Here is a 20,546-nt window from a genome sequence, read left to right on the forward strand (position 1 = left end):
ACCATTTGTAAGTGAAGTGCTCAGATAGAGGTGTATATATTTCTTCAGCCTTTGAGGCCTTTACTTTACAACAACAAATGTCTACTTTTACAGCATGTTGTTTGTTCTCTGAACTCACTTGCTAACTAAAAAGTTCAAAGTAAGCACATATATAACTCTCTAGGGTAAAACCAAACGTGAGCTGTCTTCATTTTCTTTGCATTTCAGACCTTGCTCGGCGCTAAGCCATAAATCTGTTCTCACCAGTAATGTCAGTTCTACTCCAGTGGTATAAAACTGGTGAAATGGGGAAGTCAACTGTTATGTCATGAGCTTGATGTACGCATCTTCTCTCACATCATGGCATTTGCATATTTCTCTGCACTTCTTTTACAAAATACACATCCCTTCTGATGGTGTAGTTTAGAGATTGATCATTAGAGTCATTCACTGTATGAGTACCACTTAAGGCAGTCTAACTCCCTATGTTGCAGGGTAATTTAACATAATTGATGGAAGTCAAGTCTGGTCTTAAAAGATGTTTGAGGAACAATTTTTCAATTATGTTTACCTTTACTGCTCTTCATGGCATTCTAATGTCTATGAATGTCTTCATATTATTTACTCTTAAGCTTCACTGAGATACTGGATGGGCTTTTTTTTACCTTATTTTGCATCATGTGTTGATGAAAAGATTACTAGGCAATAATTTCAGGTTATTTGATGAACTAAAATGAGATGCAGACCACATGTGGTTTATATTAAAAATGCTGAGAGAAAGGAGCTATAGAGCAGACTAATGTAGCAAGTAAATTATTCTGCCTTTGTGCACAGGCATCACATGGCGATAAAACATGATCCTGAGAATGACAGAATTTGTCCCTTAGAAATGACTCATTGTTACATTTTGACATATTTTATCACATTAAAAATTCATAAATGTCTCCTTAGAAAAAATAGATATGGAGCAGTGAAAGATCTACATAGAGATTCCTCTCTTTGATAAAGTCATGGTGCCCTGAATTTATCTGAATGTACCCTGATACATCATGGAGACATCTTCATCAGGTTGTTGATTTTAAAAAGAAGGAGTTTATAACTGGCAGATTCTGGTTTTCACATACATTACTGAAATTATTAGCTAAACTGCTTTTACGCATAGTTTCAAAGGTTATCTAAAAATAAACATTCTTTTGTTTTTTCTTTTAAATATAAGTATTGTAAGCCAATTTGGGATGCATAGCAATTTTTTTTATCATTCTCTGTCTCTTTTTTTTTTTCCCCATGGAGTTCCCATTATTAACCATTTTTTTTTTGTAACGCACACAATACCCATGGTAAAACGATGGCCTTGGGTCTGTAAAAGTTTCATTATTTTTCCATTTGTCATATTTGTGAACAGCTGTCTTCCTCTGTTTTCCTGTGTTAAGCTATACTTATCACTCCCATCCATCCTGACTGAACCTGTTAAACACAAGTAAAGGATGAAGCAGAAGACAGTGCAACTCCCAGTGGGTGTGCTGGTTAGAAATTTGGCTAAACTGGGCAGAAGTGGCTGTGACGGTTCCAAATTCACAGCACCTTCTGAAATGCCAGGCCTTACACTTGAGACCAAAAGTCCATATGAAGTTAAAGAAACAGACAGGCAACTGAATCGTACGCTCTTTCCTTTCAGCTTGGCATGTAATATCTTTACATTACTAATCAGCTGGTAGCAGACCCATAGTTTTTGAAGTCCGTGCTCATATTAATTTATATTTCTATTTGATTCACACAGGTTTATCGGGCAGAACTTGTTCCCCTTAAGGAAAAGGTGCACCACGTCAACGAGCTCGCTCACCGCTTCACTCCCCCCGACCTTCAACTCTCCCAGTACAATCTCAGCTGTGTGGAAGACCTAAACACAAGGTGGAAGGTGCTGCAGGTATATTTCACTTGACTTTTTCCTTTATGCTGCATTTAAGTAAATATTTTTATTTCACATTACTTTTTCCTTTATGCTGCATTTAAGTAAATATTTTTATTTCTCTGTGCTTTGTTCCCTGTGGGATAGCACCAAAAGAATGAAAGATGAGAAAGCCCAAGAAACTGTTTTATTGTTACCATTCATAAATGCATTAGAAAGAGGCCCAACCTGATATTGTTGATGGTTTAAAAATACAAAGGGCAAGCGATACGTTTTGCACACATTTCAAAGATAATGCGTTATCTTCCACGGAGCTTGGGAAACATTGTGAACAATTCACTTTCACTGTAAATTATTGCTTTGATTTATCAAATCTAGATATTTAGAAAATAAAATTTTCATCTTCTCTGAAGATACTTGGAGACAGTATGTCAGGGCGAGATATTATTGCTGATAGAACAGACAGATAATTGAAATATTATGTTTTACTGTCTTTTTTCATATTTACTTAAATGTCACCTGGAAGATACAGAGAGTAGGGTGAAAGCACTCCAGTAAATTTTTAAACACATCCTGAGGGGAAAAGACATAAGTAACTTTGAAAGGTTGTGATATACTAAAGGCCAAGTTGTGACCCTAGGAAAGAGGAAAGATACATCTGTTCCTATAATATAATTTTTCTACTTAAAAGAGAGCAGAATTTGAAATGTATTGAGAGGTAGAGCTCATTTTTTTAGAAGATGATAAAATAGCATAGACTTGAATAGAATAGATCAATTGGAACAAATATACAATTATTTGGACCAACTGTGCTATATGCAAGATCTGTGGGACACTCACACCCAATGGCACTTTTTTAGACTATTATGTATCTTTCCATCTTAGGGCTAGACTTTTTTATGTATGACCAGCACTCCATTTAGATGTTATACCCTTTATAGAAAACTGAAATTTTGGCCATGTAATAGGAATAGCAAAAATGAAAATTGTTTTTGTTTCATGAAAAAAGGTATGTTCCTGTTGTTTGTTTCTGACTTTACAGTTGTCAGTATATTTCTTTTTCATTCTGGTGGTTGTGTGGTTTTTTTAATTTATTTATTAATTGCCTTTTTTATGCTAATGTCACCTAAAATATCTACTTTAACCTTTTCACCATTTTTTTCTATAAATTTCAGTTTATTTTTATGTGTCTTTTTTTTACACCGATTGTGTTTTCTCTCAGGCTTTTCTTAATTCTTATTTTCAAAAAGCAATTCTTTCTGTGTCCCTGCTCTTCTCTAGATTTCCCCATCTTCCTTCCCTTATTTCTCTTTGTTTGGGTTTTTTTCTGTACTCCCCTTGTTTATTTTCTTAGCTTACTTATCTTCTTCTCCCTCCTCAAAGGTTAGATCTCTTTCTCCACCCTTGCCATATTCCTAATGGGGAAAATATTTCTTATCCATGTACCCCATTTCTTAGAAAATATCAGTTCAGGGAAATCATAAAACAGAGAGTTCTGCTCTATTGATTGCCAGAAAAATATCCAGCCTTTGTTATGTGCAGGAAAAGTGCACAAAGACATAAAATTTATCACACCCGAAACATTTTGTAAAGGAGGTAATCATGTCTCACTTGCTTCTTTATTAACACTGGGAACTTACATAAGATTAGAGGAGGAAATGCATCATCTTAAGCCAAATCTTATAGAGATTTAATATTATATTCCTTTTATAATCATAAGAATAAGGCCAACCGTAGTCAGTCATTTGCAGTATTGCACAGTGGTTCTACAGTGAGACTAGTGCTGTTAGTGAATAGAATCAAAGATTCCTCCAGAATCTTCCCAGAATTTCATTTTTATTTTTGCAGTAAGGCATGTTTGCCATTAATTTACCTGGTTTGTATTCAATTTTAGTGAATATACTCCAGAGTATTAGTGGTACAAAAATGTACAGAAAGCACTCAGCCATTTACAGGCTTAACCAGTCCTGGTTTTGAAGTGTTGTGTGGAGTGCATTTCATTAATGAAAGCTGATGCACTCAGCTCAGTCACTGAAAACTGTGTCATCTTCTGTGGACTTTGAGTAGCTTCCTGACTTTAATAGAATAGTTTTGTGGAAAATATTCTGTTTATTTTTTTTAATTTTTCCTACATTAAAGGAGATGAAATCTTTGCAAGGAGCTACTTGTTATGAATTTCACAAGGAGCTCTCATGTGTGCTTCAAACAGTCTATGTAATGAGCTCAGTCTGGGGTAGAACGTGTCTTGCAAACCCTTGCTTACTTCCAGTTGGCATTTAGGGAGCCAGGAATCCCCTAAAATTGGTGGGAGTTATATCCATTTCACTAAGTCAGAGATCTGGTTGGTGTAATGCTGGTCAAAGGGCAAACTCCTGACATGTAAAAGAATTTACAAGTATCCCACAGAGAACATCGCCTGCAGTCCTCAGGATTTTTTTGGTTTAAATCAAACTTTGTTTGTTTTCATTTAGAATGGTACCTTTAACAAGCTGAAAAATACAGTAAGAACTGTCTTTCATCCATAAATGTATCAATTAAGATATTTCACTATGGTATTTATACACTAGTGCTTTTACTTTTGTATGTTGGTAGTTTTTGAGTGGTTGTCTTTGAGCACATCAAAAACCTAAATCAGCCCAAGGTGTTTTCCAATCTAAACTTTTCTATAATTCTATTATTTATATCCATATATATAATGTATGTCAAGAAGCATAAGCCCTAATTTCAGTATCATTCCTAACTCCTCAGCTCATCTTGCACCAGTAGCAAAGATTCTGCAGGACAGGATGTGGGGATTTGAAGATCGTTGTGGTGCAAAAAACATGCTGCCATTTGTTTAGAAGGTCCAGCCACAGCTATTGTTCTGTTCCATTGAAGAGCACTCTCTGCTTGCAGGAGCTGTGAAGAGCCAGCAGGCTTTCAGTACCCCTGCAGGCACTTATCTAAAGTCATATCATCATTTTATTTGTATTCTGCTGAAGACAGGCTCTTTACTGAGCTGCATAATGCACACTAGTGTAATAACTGTTGCTGCAATGAATTATTTCAAAATCCAGCTTCCTCTGTGTGCTTCACAAATATTAGCTGATTCTTTGAATCTGTGGTGAGAAATATGAATGGATCTTACCATCTGTATTTCCAGAGGTGCCAATATCAAGAATATAGAAGCCAAAAAGGAAATCCTTTCTCCCTGAAATCAGTGTAAAATTGTCACTATGCATCAAAGTCTTGCTGGCCAGTGAACCTCTAAAGAGCTGAATCAGAGGCATTCTGGGCAGCAGTCCTCAGCTCACACATTGCTTTTTATTGGGGTTGGACACTAAGGCAAGGAAGGTGCAGCAAAATATAAGCTGAAATCAGCAGTGACCTATTGTAGCAGGTTTTTGGTTTGGACTTTTTTTAATTTTACTTCACCTTCTGTCTTTCATGCCTTCTCCAAGAAAAACATCCTGCAAAAAAATGAAATAACAACAAAAATACCTATGTAAAAGAAATGTCTTCTTCAGGTCTCTTGCAGTTGAATTGAACCAAGTTTCCTTTTTTAAATTTTATGCAGTAATGGTTCCAGGAAGTAAACTTCATGTCTAAACCATGGAATTAAAATTTGAAAGTGATCAAGGATATCCTCTCATATAATTTTCCTTAGAAAAAATCTCTCTTACTTTACAGTTCAGTTGTCCAAATGGTAGTGCATAGAATCTAGTATCTACCACAGCTTTCATCATACATGAAAGCTCTTGTCATATACTGAATATTTGCCTTATATTGTTCTATATATTAAATTACAAGTAGAGTTATTTATTATTAAACAGTGAGTGAGTGCAAACTGAGGTTAAAGTTGATAGATTTAAATGATGCAACAGCAGCAAGAAAAATGTTGCTTCCTCTGTATGGACAGAGAATGTCATGTCTAAATGGATGGGCGATATAAAAGGCCGTTCAATTTTATATTTTTATATTTATATATGATTACCTTTCTGTTATCTTAGCAGTTTCTCTTTCTATTGTGATATTTCATTAATTTTAATAACTAATTTGTTTCTATTTCTTTGGTTTTTTCTCCTTTTTTAAACTGGATTTTGACATGTGTCATCTGTTAGTAGCTGAAAAAAAATGAGAGACAACTTTTCTAAATATATGGAACCAAAATTCTAGCTCAGTTAGAATTATAGTAGTTAAGTCACTAGTAAAATAATGGTGCTTTTCAACCTTGAAATTTGAAATTATTTTGTGGTTGCAGACTTCATCTTCCCACCAGAGGGAGATTTTGGTCCTTTTTGGAATTTGAGTTTTCCCATCGGACTACTTAGTCGAAATGTTGGTTTGTATGTTCCATGAGAACAGGAACTTCCGCCAAAACCACAATTGTCACAGCACTTAATGGTCTCTTATTTGTTTAATTGGCTATGCCAGTTGGCTGCAGAAGTCATGGACCCAAGCATTTTTCTTCATTTCTGTTAGATTGAGTCTCAGATTTTCTCAATGTTTGTCTGCAAAATTATGCATATAGAATTCATTTTGCAGCGATTCATTCTTTATAAATCCAATTTATTTATTTCTGTAAGTTAGTGGAGGAAGGCCAGCTGTCAGGATTGGGATTCAATTCCGCTAATGAAGTCTGTGTCAAAAATTGGAAATATTCCTTCCTAAATTAGGAGGACACCTTCATTGTGACATCTTTAGGGCAGTCAGTGAAAGAAAGTGTGTAACTATAAACAGGAATGGTTATCATCCACAGACATGACAGCAGGAAAACTAATAAAACCTTAATAAAATCTTACTAAATTTATGATGTGTCTGATGAATTTCACTTTGCTGGAAATTGCAAATGCTTTAATCATTTTTTGTAAAGGAGGTGCATTCATTTTGAGAGTTTTGTTATGCTCTTTTGTCTTCCTTTACGCTGAAATTTTGTCCTCTATGAAGATGTTTTGAAGAATCATACAGAAGAATAGCAATTTGCCCTACTTTATATCCTCATTACAATATGCATCTGTACCTTTCTTTCAATGTATTCTTCTGTTTCTCACAAATGTGTGTGAGTGCAAGGGATTATAAAAGCTGAGTTATGCTGTTTATGTGTGAAAAGAAAAGCACCTAAAATTTATCAAAAGTAAGAAAATATGCTACGTGTGCATCTTGAATTTAGCACTCTCTTGTACAACCTTTGCATATACAATATATTCTGTAAGATCTCCCATTTATCTATTTGATGGATAAATGATAGGAAAAGAATGGGTGTATTAGTTGAAATATGTAAGTCTCATTTCCTTATAAAGGAAGACTCGAACAATTTACTTCCACCTGTCAGCAGTTATAGATTGTGTTTGGCAGCGCCCATCCATATGACTCATACCAGACTATATTTAGGATACTCAGGAAAACAGACGTTATGATACTGGAAACCAACATCCACTAGTTCTGTTGGGTTTTAGTCAAGTAGTTTTATCTAAACCATCCAGTTTGTAGCTCTTTATCTTATTTACCAACCACCACTGAAACTGTATTCTTTAGTGTTCATCATGTATAATACCTGATCATCTCAAAACCGTTATTGCAAATAATTTCTGTAGAAATCCCTTTGACAAGGAGTGTGGAAGTTACATTTGAAGAATTAAAGCTCTGAGTTTCAGTCCTGTACAGAGGTGTAAACCACAGGAGTTAGAAGATTTTACCTTGGATTCCAAAATTGCACAGATAGCTTTTTTCTTGCACAAATTGAGAGAATGTGGCCTGACTTTTTTCAATACCTTTTTAGGTGTGTGACCTGATTCCAATCAGCTATGTTTAGGCTGCTCATTATGACAGATTAGGGTTGTTTAAGGTAAGAATGTGTGAGAGGGAACAGCTGGGAAGTGCACAAGGTTAGCAGCAGTCATTAGTGAAAGCAAACATGGACAAAACAAAAATGAATCTTGCAATTATAAGTCCATCTCCAGTCCTTGCTTCCACTCCACAGACCCTTTTCCTTCCCAAAATGTTATCAACTGTCAGAGCTCGTAATTTTCAGGTTAGATTTTGCTAAAGCAATAGGAGAGGACAGGAGGGTGTAGGTCGGGCAGGGCAGGAGGCAGGGTCAGCTGTCTGCTGGCACCAGATGGATCTTTGTGATGGATCTGTGCAATCTGTGGCTCTGCTCCATCCCCTGGAAGCGATGCACACTGCTGATACACATCCTCTGACATGCTGTCCTCTGACACACTGTCCTCTGTCACATGTCCTCTGACACGTGTCCTGTGACACACATCCTATGACACATCCTGTGACGCATGTCCTCTGACATATATCCACTGTCACATGTCTTTTGACACACATTCTTTGACACACATCCTCTAACACACACATCCTCTCACACACACCCTCTCACACTCATCCTCTCACACTCATCTGCTCACACATCCTCTGACACATCTTCTGACACATTGTCCTCTGACACTCATCCTATGACACACTTCCTATGACACATTGCCCTCTGAAATATTGTCCTCTGACACATCCTCTGACACATTGTCCTATGACACTCATCCTCTCACACTCATCCTCTCACACTCATCCTCTCACACATCCTCTCACACTCATCCTCTCACCCTCATCCTCCGCCCGTTCGCACCCGCCCGGTTTGAACCGCGCTTGGAGCAGAAGTTCAAAGTTTGCTTTTAATGTGGAACACGTTTGTGGCAGATAGAGCATTCACTGAATTTAAGAGCTGCCCAGTAAAGGCTCTCTAATGTGATTTTCAGAGGCTTGTAACTCAATGAAACCTTAATGAATACCCTTGGATTGAAAGCAATATAAAACCCCTTAGATTCCAAGTACCCGTGCCAAAGTATTGTTAAAGGTTTTTAGAGTGAGAATGTAAAACTGGCAAAACATATTTCTCTTTCTCCCCATTTTCACTTCTTCTGAAACTATGTGATTTTTTTTACAAGAAACTTCATTTGAAGTGATTAAAAGCCCAAGGAAAAGAAATAATACGCACATTTCCAGCGCAGAAGGTTAATGTTAGCCTTTTTTATTTCTTTGTTGAGTCATTTTGTGTCTTTCTGACATATCAATTATGTATTATATCACTGCAGATAGTTTTATGTCAGGCCATCTACTTTCAGGTTACAGAAAGCTTTTGCAGTCTTTAAGCTAGGTAGTATTTTGTGCTGTATTTTTTATATCTTTTTGCTTCAGTGAGACTAAGAAGGATTTTTTTTTTCTCTCTTAGAAGTACTGTTAATAATAGTGTTTAAAATACTAAAAATGTCAGTGGCATTAAGTTGTGACACAGATTTGAAACCAGCCTCTATGGAAGATTATGTGTGTCATTTTAAAAATATTTTCACAAGGTGCTCTCTGAAGTTGCCAGTGCAGTTTTCAACATGGTTTGAGTAAAGTTGAATGTTGTGCCCTTGTATAGAAACCATGAGCAGTATGGAAGTGATGTAATGGTGTGTTTGCTGTAGAGGAGGGCACTTTATAATTAAAATGGCTCAAATCCTCTTATATGTTGTGTGTACAAAATCTTGTATAAAGTCCTTCCTAATTTGGATGTACCCAGCACAACATAGGCAGAAGGTGTTATTTCAAGATGCTCTTCCTGTGTCTCATCTAAGCTGTTCAATTCTTGTGCTTGTTGTTAGTTTATAAAACAATGATACTGCAATAAACTTTAGAAATATACCCCTTGGTTACAGAACAAACATAGTATGGATTACAATTATTGACCCAGAGCTTACAATTTCAGGTTTTATTAGTATTCATTTTTTATTTCTTTTGTACCTGGAAAGATCAACACCCTATTCCTGTTTGTGGAAAGGAAATTCTTTATGACATTTTTGGGGGAGCTTCAAGTATGGAAGTTGAAGACTCAGTTTTGCTCTTCCATTTTTTTGGGTGTTCAAAATTGTTTCTCTAGCACAGTTCAGATTGTTTTAAACCAAAATTAATTAGAATTAATCAATCCAGAAAAATAATCCTAAATTTACATCCATAGGTAGCATGTTCATTTTGTTGGATGTTTTCACTTTCATTCCTCTGATTCCTCATACTGTCCTCAAGTGTTTTGTGTCCTTTCCTTTCAATACCCTCATTTATGATTCTTTCATCTGTAAAAACAAACAGTTCTGTCCTAATTAATTAGCTGACACACAGCTGATAGTAGACTGCTGCTTCGGTGTAGTGATTTTTGGGGTATTCAGAAGAAATAGAAGATTGTGTCTTCCATGAAATGGCTTTGTGCTTTTTGTATATCCAGACATTACTGTTCCTTATCTCAAAACATCACATTTCAAATCCTGAGTTGATTTTGTCTGTACTTTTGCCAGCCAGAAAGCTAAGATAACTGAATTTGGGTTGCACATCAGTTGTCATAGCTACCTGCAATACATCCCTGAATCTGCCTAGGTTTACCTCTAATGAGAAAGGGGTTACATTTTTCTCATAAAGCCTCCATAACTTTATTCAGCTGTGAATGACCTGTAAAATTTTGTCAGACTGGTATGGTCTGTTGCAGAAATCGAGTGAGCTTCTTCCTTTTAAGTCAGGGTCTAATCCTTTTTTCTTCACCAGTGAATAGGAGGTCAGCTCCCATCAAATAAAGTTTCAGAAAGACAGAGTCAAATCAAGTTTTATGTTCACCACTTTTCTGTCTCAGCACTGTGCCCCCACATCGTTAGACTGTGCTCAGTAGTTCCCACAGCTGATGGGACAAGCCTGTGATGTTTAACAGTGCCAGGTCATGCTGATTATTTCAGCTTTGCCAATGACATTCTATGTATTTTTTCAAATTAATTTAACCATCTTGTGAATGAATTTATGTGTTTTCAGGTAAGTGTCCATTTATGGATCAGAGCTACATTTATAAAATTTATCAGAATTGTAATGATATTGTGCTGAGTTGGTGTAAGTTTTAGTTTTACTGATAGTTTTTACTTTTAGTTTCATATAGATAGTTACATAGTTCAAAGGTCTGTCCCATTCTCTAGAAAAGGGAGCTAGAAAAACAACTTCTCCTTCATGTACATTTGTGTTAATAAGTATTTATCCTTATATAGGCCAAGGCCCCTGAATCAGATAATAGTGTCTGTGATGTGAGCTACACTACAGTGCTGGACACAAACTATGATCTTGCATTATTCAGTGTTCATTGAAAGCATGGCTACCATTGGTGTTGTAAAATCTGCTTCTGTTAGTCTGTGAACTGTTGCAGGAAACAAATCACAGAGTGTTTAACATAACATTTATGTGCTGCTGTGGGTGCTCAGAGCTCACTGTGAAATGAGAGCTGCCCCTGCAGAATTTACTCTGGTATGTTGGAGTTTAAGCCCCCATGGGCTGCTGGCTTTGTCTGCTCTGCCATCCCTCCCAGCTGGGCTGACTGCAGCCCTGCTGAGCCTGCTCAGCTCAGATATCCTCGGGTGACCCAGGAGCAGCATTTGTACCTTTTTCTCCCAGAAAAACACTCATCACCTTTATTGTACAATTTATTGAAGAACACCTAGGAAAGTTGTAAAAGTTGAAAGAAAAAAAATCCTGTCTTTAGGAAGCTAATCAATTCTTAAATATGTAGATAGGAAATATCACTTGTTCCTGATCCTTCTAGCACTTTGGAGGGATAGTCCCAAAAAGACAAATTCACAGTTGTACACAAAGTAGATTTCTCGAGCTCTTGTGTTATATTAATTACACAATCAGTATATTCACACAGCTTAGAGATACTGTATTTCACTGTCTTGCTCATATTCAGATAGGCTCTAACTTGCCAGAGATTTTTTTTTTTTTTTTTTTTTTTTTTTTTTTTTTTTTTTCTGAATGAGACTATAACTAACAGATGTTTGTTTTTGGCTCCATTTCTACATTCTTTGAAAGCTGGAGAATTAAATTGCTGACATTCAGACAACACTAATTCACATATCCAGGGAGCCTAATTTGCCATCCCTGAGATTCTGGTTCCTGGTGTTCATGGATTTAAAAACCATTTCAATGACGCAATATAAGAATAGGCTGTATGCTTCTGCTGAACATAATCACATTTTATAAACATCTGTGTCATTACTGGTGTGATTCATCTCTAAGCTGTATACAGCTGTGTTTGCAGTTTCAATTAACAATCCTCTAATTTCATATCCATCTCATGTTGCTAATTTAGTTAATTTATTCATAATTAAGAGTATTCTATTTTCTACGAAGGTTTGTTGAGCTTAGTGCATTATAAAAAGTAAAAAAAAAACCCTAAGGCTGAGGCATTTTGATTCTTACAAAGTCACATCAGAACAAAAATGCCATTAATGTACCTAAAGGGGAAGACATGATATAAGGGACATTTTTTTCTTTTCTCAGTGGGGAATGAGAAGCCTTTGGAAGGTATTGGCTTTGTGTTTGAAAGCAAAGGACAGTATGAATGTGCTCTTTTCTACTTTTTTGCCCTTCTCCTTTTTGCCCAAAATCTAATGTAATTCTATGGTTTAAACTAATACAGTTGGTTTTAATATGTAAAAAACCCAATACCTCTAAAAAGGGTGTTACAAGAGGAGGTATGTGGCAAACATGAATTATCCCACTTCATGCATTTTTGTTCTCTAACATTTATATTTCAGATTACAAGGTATTTAAAAGGACCTGTGTGATTAAAAACTGTGAGATAACTTTAAAAAATTAGGCTTGAGACACAGGTGGAAGATAAGGACTGTGTTAGTATTTATCAAAAGAAGTGTTTGCATTTTTAGAAATGTTTTTTTGGATATCAGTACAAGAATATGGTGTGAAAAATGGGTTAGAAATCCTAGAAACAAATCTTCTCCAGTTGTCCACAGTCTAATGATGTTCTACCATTATTTCCAGGATTGGTTACAACTCTCCAATACTGTGTAAATACAGAGATACTGCCTTCTCTGCCCTACAGGGATACTTAATCAAGGAAGTGTCTACAATATTAAAGAAGTTGTATGTATAAATGGCTCTCATAAAAAAAAATTAGAAACATAAAAAAAAGCCATCCTCTTTAGCATGAAGGGTATTTTGATATTTTTGTGTTAGTGACAAGGTGAGCAGAGCACTCAAAGTTCAGCAGTCCTTTCTGGAATAAGAAAAGAGGGAGAAATACAGGACATTCTTCCTCCTTCAAAAAAGCAAATAGTTGTTTGAGATAAGTATTAGTGTGAGTACTGCTGTAATTTGAAGTAAACAGAGGGAAGTTGTATGGCAAACATTGAAATAGTGTGATCAATATGTCTCAAGAAGAGCTGCAGGTTTTTAATGACAGCTGCTGAATCCTTTATAGCTGAAAATCACAGTTGTCTGCTGCATTTTCCTTTAATCTTCCCCTGCCTACAATCTCCTTGATGCTCTTTATAGTTTCTCTCATTGCTCTTTTTCTCCTTGATGCTTCCTTTCTTCCTCTTCATATAAGCTTCTCCCTGTCTGTCATAACATCCACAACCATACCACTATTTATTAAGAAAAGGCTAGGAAGAAAATCATTAAATGAATAAATAGAGAACACAGCTAGAAAATTTATAATCTGAAATGAGAAGAAATTAGAGGGATAGTGAGAGGAAAAGTGCAATGTAAGGTGAGGTAGGCTTTTAGTCCTGGCAGTTGTATGAATCACAACCTTTTCTTTTTCCAAGAAATCTCTTAATATCAGACTTAGTGAGAGATGCAGCCATGGTCTAAGCGGACCTCTAAAGCCCTTGAGAACAGACAGTCTCATAATTTTATTTTCTTCTACTTGTCAACTGTTAATGCTGAAATGCAATATTCTGAAGACAATAAAAGTTTGAACCATTTTAACCTTTTAGCTGCACACTCTGTGTATTTAGCAAATAGAATGACAGTTGCTTGCTGTACAAATTCCAGGCTGCCCCACCTTTTTCTGATTAAAATGGTGATTAGGGTTAAAGGAGATTATAGCAATTTGCCAGGGTCCTGTTCTGCTGCAAGCTCAAGGTAAGAGGGTGATTCGAGTGCCTGCAGAAAGACAGATTATCACTGGTTGTTCAATTTCCAAGCTTCTGTGGATTTTTACTCTCTTTGTTATTTGTGTAGATTCTCCAGATTTTACTGTGCAAGAAAGGACACACATTCATTTTTGATACACAAAAAAAAGTTAATGATTTTTTTCCCTCTAAGGAGAGATGGGTTTTCAAAAGGGAGCGAGTAGGTCTTTCCAATTTTATTTTATTAATATCATATTCTGGATGTTTGTTGCTTTTTCTTTTCCTTTTTCTTACTCCACATAAAATGATAGGGCAATTGCATCTTGCATTTCAGATTCTAAGTTTAAAGCCTGTGGAATTCTTTAAACCTATGTGAATTCATATTTTAAAAAGAATTGCATGTGATTTTCTTATTTATTTAGAGAGATGCCTGTGCCACAAGTTGGAAACAAGTATTCTGACCTTGAACCATCTTCCTCCTTAAATTAAATTTTTCACATATAGGTTTTTGGGGGTATTTATACTCAATTCCATGTCATTAGACATGGGATTCCCATCTGTGTTTTTCCCACAAAAGGGTTTTATGTGTGCCGTATTATGAAAAATATGGTCAATGTTTATCTTCTGCATATTTTTGCTGGCAGAGAGAAAACAAATACCTGTCACAAAAATGTTGACACATTTTTGTGTGACTCAGCTTTGTGCCTTTAACAGTGGAGGATAATTTTATTTTTGCATGCTCTCAGAACTCCTGAGGGATCTGCCCATGCAGGATAACGTGGCTGCCATGAGTGCTGGGCTCCTGTGCTCACACTTGCTGCCACACAGGGAGAGCTGTTGAAATGACCAGCTCCCAGTCTGAGTTCCGGCTGCCCCCATTGGTTTAGTCAGCATTTGTTTTGTTATATGCCTGTTTTAATAAAAAAGTCACTGTTATTTGCGATAACTCATAGTCTTGAACTGTATTTCAGTTAATCTCCCCAACTCCAAAAGCAACTCTTCTAAGAATGCTCTCTGATCTTAAGTAATGCATTGATAAATCTCCCATCTGTCTGAACATCTCGTTCTCTGGATCAGCCAACACATAAAATGTTTGTGTTTAATGTTTACTTGTTATGTAAAACAAGTGTGGTGATCTTGAGCCACTGTCATCGGGAAAATAGATCTGCATTTAACTGACCAACAACACAAACTAGCCTGGGTCTGAGCAAGAAAAAAACAGTCAGAAAGGAAAGGGGATCACTCAGGTTACCAGAAAACCTGAGATTTTCCAGTTATGAAAAAGCAATTTTTCTCTCTGAGAGGATGCCCACATCTGCTCCTGGATATGAGTGCAGTAAGTGCTGTGTGCCTTACCTGTGCTGCTCCTGCTCACTTCAATGCAAGGCACATAAAGTCAGCAGGATTTATCTCCCTGGTTCCTGCTCATGTCAATCTGTTACCCTCCACTTGTGGAAAATCTTCAAAGGTTCTTGGCCTGTTACACTACACAAAAAAATTCTGTGCAGATTTGAAAACCTGGATTTGTTTCTGAGGCAGTTTTATGTGCTGTCTTCCCACTCTGAGGACTGTATAAATCCCATTAAAGCAGCAGCCTCTCAAACTACTTCAGCAAGTTTTGGTTGTGGATTTTCTTTCTTTTATGAGTATTCAGATGCATAGGTGAACCTCTAGAATTTTAATTATATCTGATGAGCTGCAGCAATGTAAAAGGAGTTTGGGTGAGATTTAATTTTAGATAGCAGCTTAATTAACTATATTTGTAAAAACCAGTGCAGCTTTAATTAAATTTCTCTACATTAATTTAGTTATTTAATTGAAAAATTGTTGGGATAGTCCTATCAATCTATAACTCTTCCTGTATGGGAATCTTAAACAACAGATCATAATAATAACTAAAAATAAACCGCAAACTGTATTTAAGCTTTTGCTAGATTTCTAGTGGCTTTTTGCAAATAGCAGAAAGGGGTTTTTTTTCCTCCTAAATATTTATTCTGGTTCATGGATTTTATAGCAGGATTGGACATCTGATTGGACAGATCACCTGTAAGTGGTGATTGAAGGTGTATTTTCTCTTCTCTTCTCTTCTCTTCTCTTCTCTTCTCTTCTCTTCTCTTCTCTTCTCTTCTCTTCTCTTCTCTTCTCTTCTCTTCTCTTCTCTTCTCTTCTCTTCTTTCTCTTCTCTTCTCTTCTCTTCTCTTTTCTCTCTCTTCTCTTCTCCTCTCCTCTCTTCTCTCTCCTCTCCTCTCCTCTCCTCTCCTCTCCTCTCCTCTCCTCTCCTCTCCCCTTCTCTTCCTCTCCTCTCCCCTTCTCTTCCTCTTCTCTTCCTCTTCTCTTCCTCTTCTCATGTTGGAGCTGGTTTGTTTTTATCCCCTGTCAGCTGTTGTCCCTTTTTCAATGCCATATCAGTGCTGGCTTGTGCTACTACAAAGCCACCCCTTGCAGGATTTTCCAGGTTTGGAGCGAGTTGTGATGTACAGGAAAGGTTGTCTGAGTTGTGGAACTGCAAAATTCTATGCTGTCAGAAATGCAAGAAGTTGGGGAGCAGGTCCAGAGGTGGGAGCAGGAGTCAAAGACACTTCAGCCCTTGTGTAGCCTTCCATGGGCACCTGCACATTTCCAGCACAGCCTGTGGCTGCTCTCCAGTCCCCCCTCCTCTGGGAGAGATGTGGGGAGACAAAGAGAGGCTGGAACACTGCACGTCCTTGGGGAGGGGGTGTTGGTATTTAAATAAAACCTTGCACTGTGCGTCTTCTCTCATGAGGTGAAGTCATGAGAAAAGGTTAACCATTTCTTTTCACAGTAAGGCTGCACTGACCTGAAGCAGAAATATATATGTTCTAAAAAACATTACATGAAAATTAGCAGTAATTTCAACTTGTGCTCCCTTTCTGAATGTACACCAATGATCACTTTCTGAATGCACATCAATGATCACCATCTTTCAGTGACAGCACTCTAATTTTCAAATAGTATCTGCTTTCCTCGACTTGAAACTATTCCCACTGCCCTACATTTCCCTCAAAATTCAAAAATTAATTTCACTGATACTTTGCCAAAGAGACTGTTCCTCCCAACTCCAATTGCATGCATCAGTTGCATAAATGGTAACTTTATGTCCTTCTAGTGAAACTGGATATTTTCATTGATTTTTGTCATCTGATTCATTAGAGTCCCTTCATTTTTTTTTCTGCAATGCACTGTCTGTAATCTGTACAACAGAATATAAGAGGACTTCATGTCCTTCCTGTGTCATATCTGTAAGGTTACATATTTGAGACAGAGCATACAATCCTGCTTGCTTGCTTTCTTTGAGGTGCCTTTCTTTCTGAGTATATTTCATACTGCTTTGGTAGTAAAATAGGTTGCTTGAATTGAAGTTTGATTTGTAAGTATTCTTTAACTATTCAGTGAAATGAGCAGTGAGAATGTAAATTTCCATGAAGACATAGAGTAATACATAAATCAGGAAGTTGGGCAGGGTGTTAGGCTTATGAATTCATGAGCCATTTTTCCCAATATTAGGAAGTCCTTCTAAATGAACCAAAATAACTTGTTCACAAGAAAGTCTAAAATAGTGAACAACATCTTCATGATCTCAGCCTACTTGGCCAACTTATAAAATGGGTGGTGGTGCTTCTGGGACAGTTGCTGTAGTTGTAGTGTCTTTGATAGCTGATGTAATGTCTGCACACTGTTAGAGCCATAAAATTACAAATCCAGAAACTGGTGATGATTATTCTCCTTCCTAAAATTTAATGGACTTATTTTAAAGGCTGTTTGCTCTAACAAAGAGTTCACATTCTAATATTTTGTATTACCTGGTTGGTATAAAACACGTGTGTGTATATACATACACACACACACACATACATATATATACACATATATATATATATAAAGAAATAGTGTCTTCTGCAGTCAGATTAAGATTCCAGATACTGCATTTCTTCCATACCACTCCATCAAGAAGGTTTACCCTAATTAATTTCATAGTGATGCACTATAATTATTCTAATAAAGTCCATCTTGCAGCTCTCTTGGCAGTACATTTGGCCAGGTACATTTCAGCCACAGCACCAGCTCTTGAGCACAGAAGGAGATGCCTGGTTTAACATTTGTAAAATTTAAATGTCAACACAGTGTCAGACCTCAGGAAGGTCAGGATTCAAATGAGGCACCAAGTCAGCAGTTTATTCCATAGCATTGAAGCACAGCTGAAGTCAAAGTACTTTACCTTTCTACCAAGTATGAAGTATTCAGTTACAATTTATTGTGATTTGTATTTTTCTTTGCCTTTAAAATAGTAAATAATATTCAAGTTTGATTACTCAGTAATGTGCTTTGGGTTTACAAATTTGTACAGTTCATAGTGTGGGAAATACAACTTTCAGAGCATGGCTTCCACTGCTCCTAATATTTTCTATTTAATATATGCTGGTAACAAAAGGAAACCTGTAAATGGCTCATTTAGTCTGCATTTATGATATAAATGGTAGATTTCCTAAAGACTAGAACATTTTGAATATAAATTCTTCAGCATATTATAATATGAATCTGTTAGGGAAGAAATGTTAGCTGCCAGTATAGGAGTTGGTGAATAGTTTCCCAATTAATTAGAAAATCCCACTTCTGTTGTTAAACAATTTTAAGAGCTTGTAAAAGTGACAGAAAACTGGCAGGCAAAATGGTTTTGGTGATGTAGGAGTCGAGATTAGTAATGCATTTCCTCAAGGGAACAATGTTTGAACAAATCCAAGATTTTATTTAAAACTTCTAAGACTGGGGGAAAAATAGGGCTATATGAAAATTGCATCTTTTGTCAGGCTAACTTATCTTTGAAGGCACTCCTCACATTTCCAGTGTTATTGATTCTGTTTTGAACCATAATGCAGTCACAAATGAATGATTATCACTCTGGATATACCTCACTCCTGTAACTTAATGGGTATTCATGGCTGTACTGTAAAAGTGCATAGTCAATGCCACTGAACCTGTACTGGATCAGAGACAGGAAAAAATGCTGGTCCTGGAGTCAATTAATCCTCTAGAAGTGAATTTGTTTGTACCTCCTTAACTCAGTGCATTTAACCTGATGCTGCAAGATGTAAAAAACAAATAAAAAAAACTCCCTGCCTGTTTAAAAGGGTGGTATTCCATCCATTATATTCCAGAAGTCCTCCAGAGGTCTTCAGGAAGTTCAGTTTTTTGCTAATTAGAAAATGGCTAGACTAGAATGATGTGGAGTTTCTGCTGGTCTTATTGAAGGAAAAACAGCTAAACTTTAATTCTGTATTTTTCAATTATCATTCTGTACTTAAGCAGATCATAAATTTTGTTAAGTTTTCTAACTACAGTCAGAATTTAAGTCCTGGGATGATTTTGGAAGGAAAAAGTCTGTTGTATCTGTATACTCATTCCCATATGTTTATGCTCACACTTCAAAACAGATTTTCTGACAACAAGGGAAACAAAAATAGGTTTGAGAGCTGACAAGAAGGTATATAATTTATTCTTGCAGTACTATAGGCTATCACAACAGACACACAGATGGTTGTCTGAGGAAAAAAAAAAACCCTGTGAAATGAATTTAAATCCAACAGCTACCTCTGTATAGACTTTAAAGGATTTACCAGTTTCATGGGAAGTATTTCAGATTAACACCAAAAACAAAGAAAAACAAAAGAAAAAAAAAAAAAACAAACCCAAAAACAAAACAAACAAACAAAAACCCCCAAAAAATAAACCCAGGTGCCATGATATATTTTTTGAATCAATACAGACAGCAGGCTAATTTTTCTATTCGAAAAGTGAACTGGAGTAGGCAGAAAATTTTTAAGAGGCCCAACCTGCAAATTGCTGTCATAATAGAGATTCTAATAACCTTTTTTATTCACCTTTACTTTTGGCCACACTTTTTAATGAATATGGACCTTGCTATGAGGCAGGGCAAGCAGTGCATTTTTGGAATCTGGAGGCTACAGAACCATGGAATGATTTGATTTGGAGAGGTCCTTTGAGAATCATCTCCTGCAGACCCTCTGCAGTGATCAGGGACGTCTCCCACCAGACCCAGCTGCTCAGAGCCCTGACCAACCTGACCCTGAATGCTTCCAGGGATGGGGGGATGACTGCTAGGTAAGAAAGGAAGGAAACACAGAAAGCAGGACTAGAAAAAATAGGACCCTTAAACTCTGAAGAATAGCTGAAAACATGCAGAATGTGATAATATGAAGGAAAAAACAGGAGCCCAAGCAGAACCTAATGGGGAATGGGCAGTGGTGAGAAGGAGGAGCAAAATGGGAGGTGGGGGAACTTCTTGTTGGTGTTGGAAGTGAGAGTTACAGCAGCAAGGATTTACCTCTTTAAGTGTTATATGCTTTGCAAATTAGTCTTTTAAAATAATCAGAGCTATGAAGAAATTAGTACATTTTGCTCATATGAGCTTATAAAGTTGTGTTTTTCCTTTAAAAATTCTGCACTCTCAAGATAGATGATCCTGCCAGTTGTTCTCTCATATGATGAACATTAACAGTACAAGATCTGTGCTCTTGCTTTCTCAGCTGTTGCTTTTTTCTCCTTTTTCCTCCCTGATTGTCATGATTGTTTTCTCTTGTACATGACAAATGCCAAATAATAAGACATTAATGTAATGGCATGGGCAGCTGAGCTAGAAACACACTGACAGAGTATTCCCTTGGGGAAATGCCATGGAATGGTCTACAAGGAAATACATT

General features: G+C 36.6%; 1 protein-coding gene across 4 annotated transcripts in view; it reads left to right on the forward strand.

Annotated features, from left to right (window-relative positions):
• The window catches only part of LOC102033021 (dystrophin), a 391,913-nt gene that overhangs the window by 227,581 nt on the left and 143,786 nt on the right, over positions 1-20,546 (forward strand). For all 4 annotated transcript variants that reach the window (XM_031063886.1, XM_005429311.2, XM_031063887.1 and 1 more), the window contains exon 16: positions 1,757-1,903. In XM_031063886.1, the coding sequence (XP_030919746.1) occupies positions 1,757-1,903 (147 nt within the window). The remainder of the gene's footprint in view (positions 1-1,756; positions 1,904-20,546) is intronic.

The sequence above is a fragment of the Geospiza fortis genome, unplaced genomic scaffold, assembly GCF_000277835.1.
Source record: "Geospiza fortis unplaced genomic scaffold, GeoFor_1.0 scaffold331, whole genome shotgun sequence".
NCBI lineage: Eukaryota > Metazoa > Chordata > Aves > Passeriformes > Thraupidae > Geospiza > Geospiza fortis.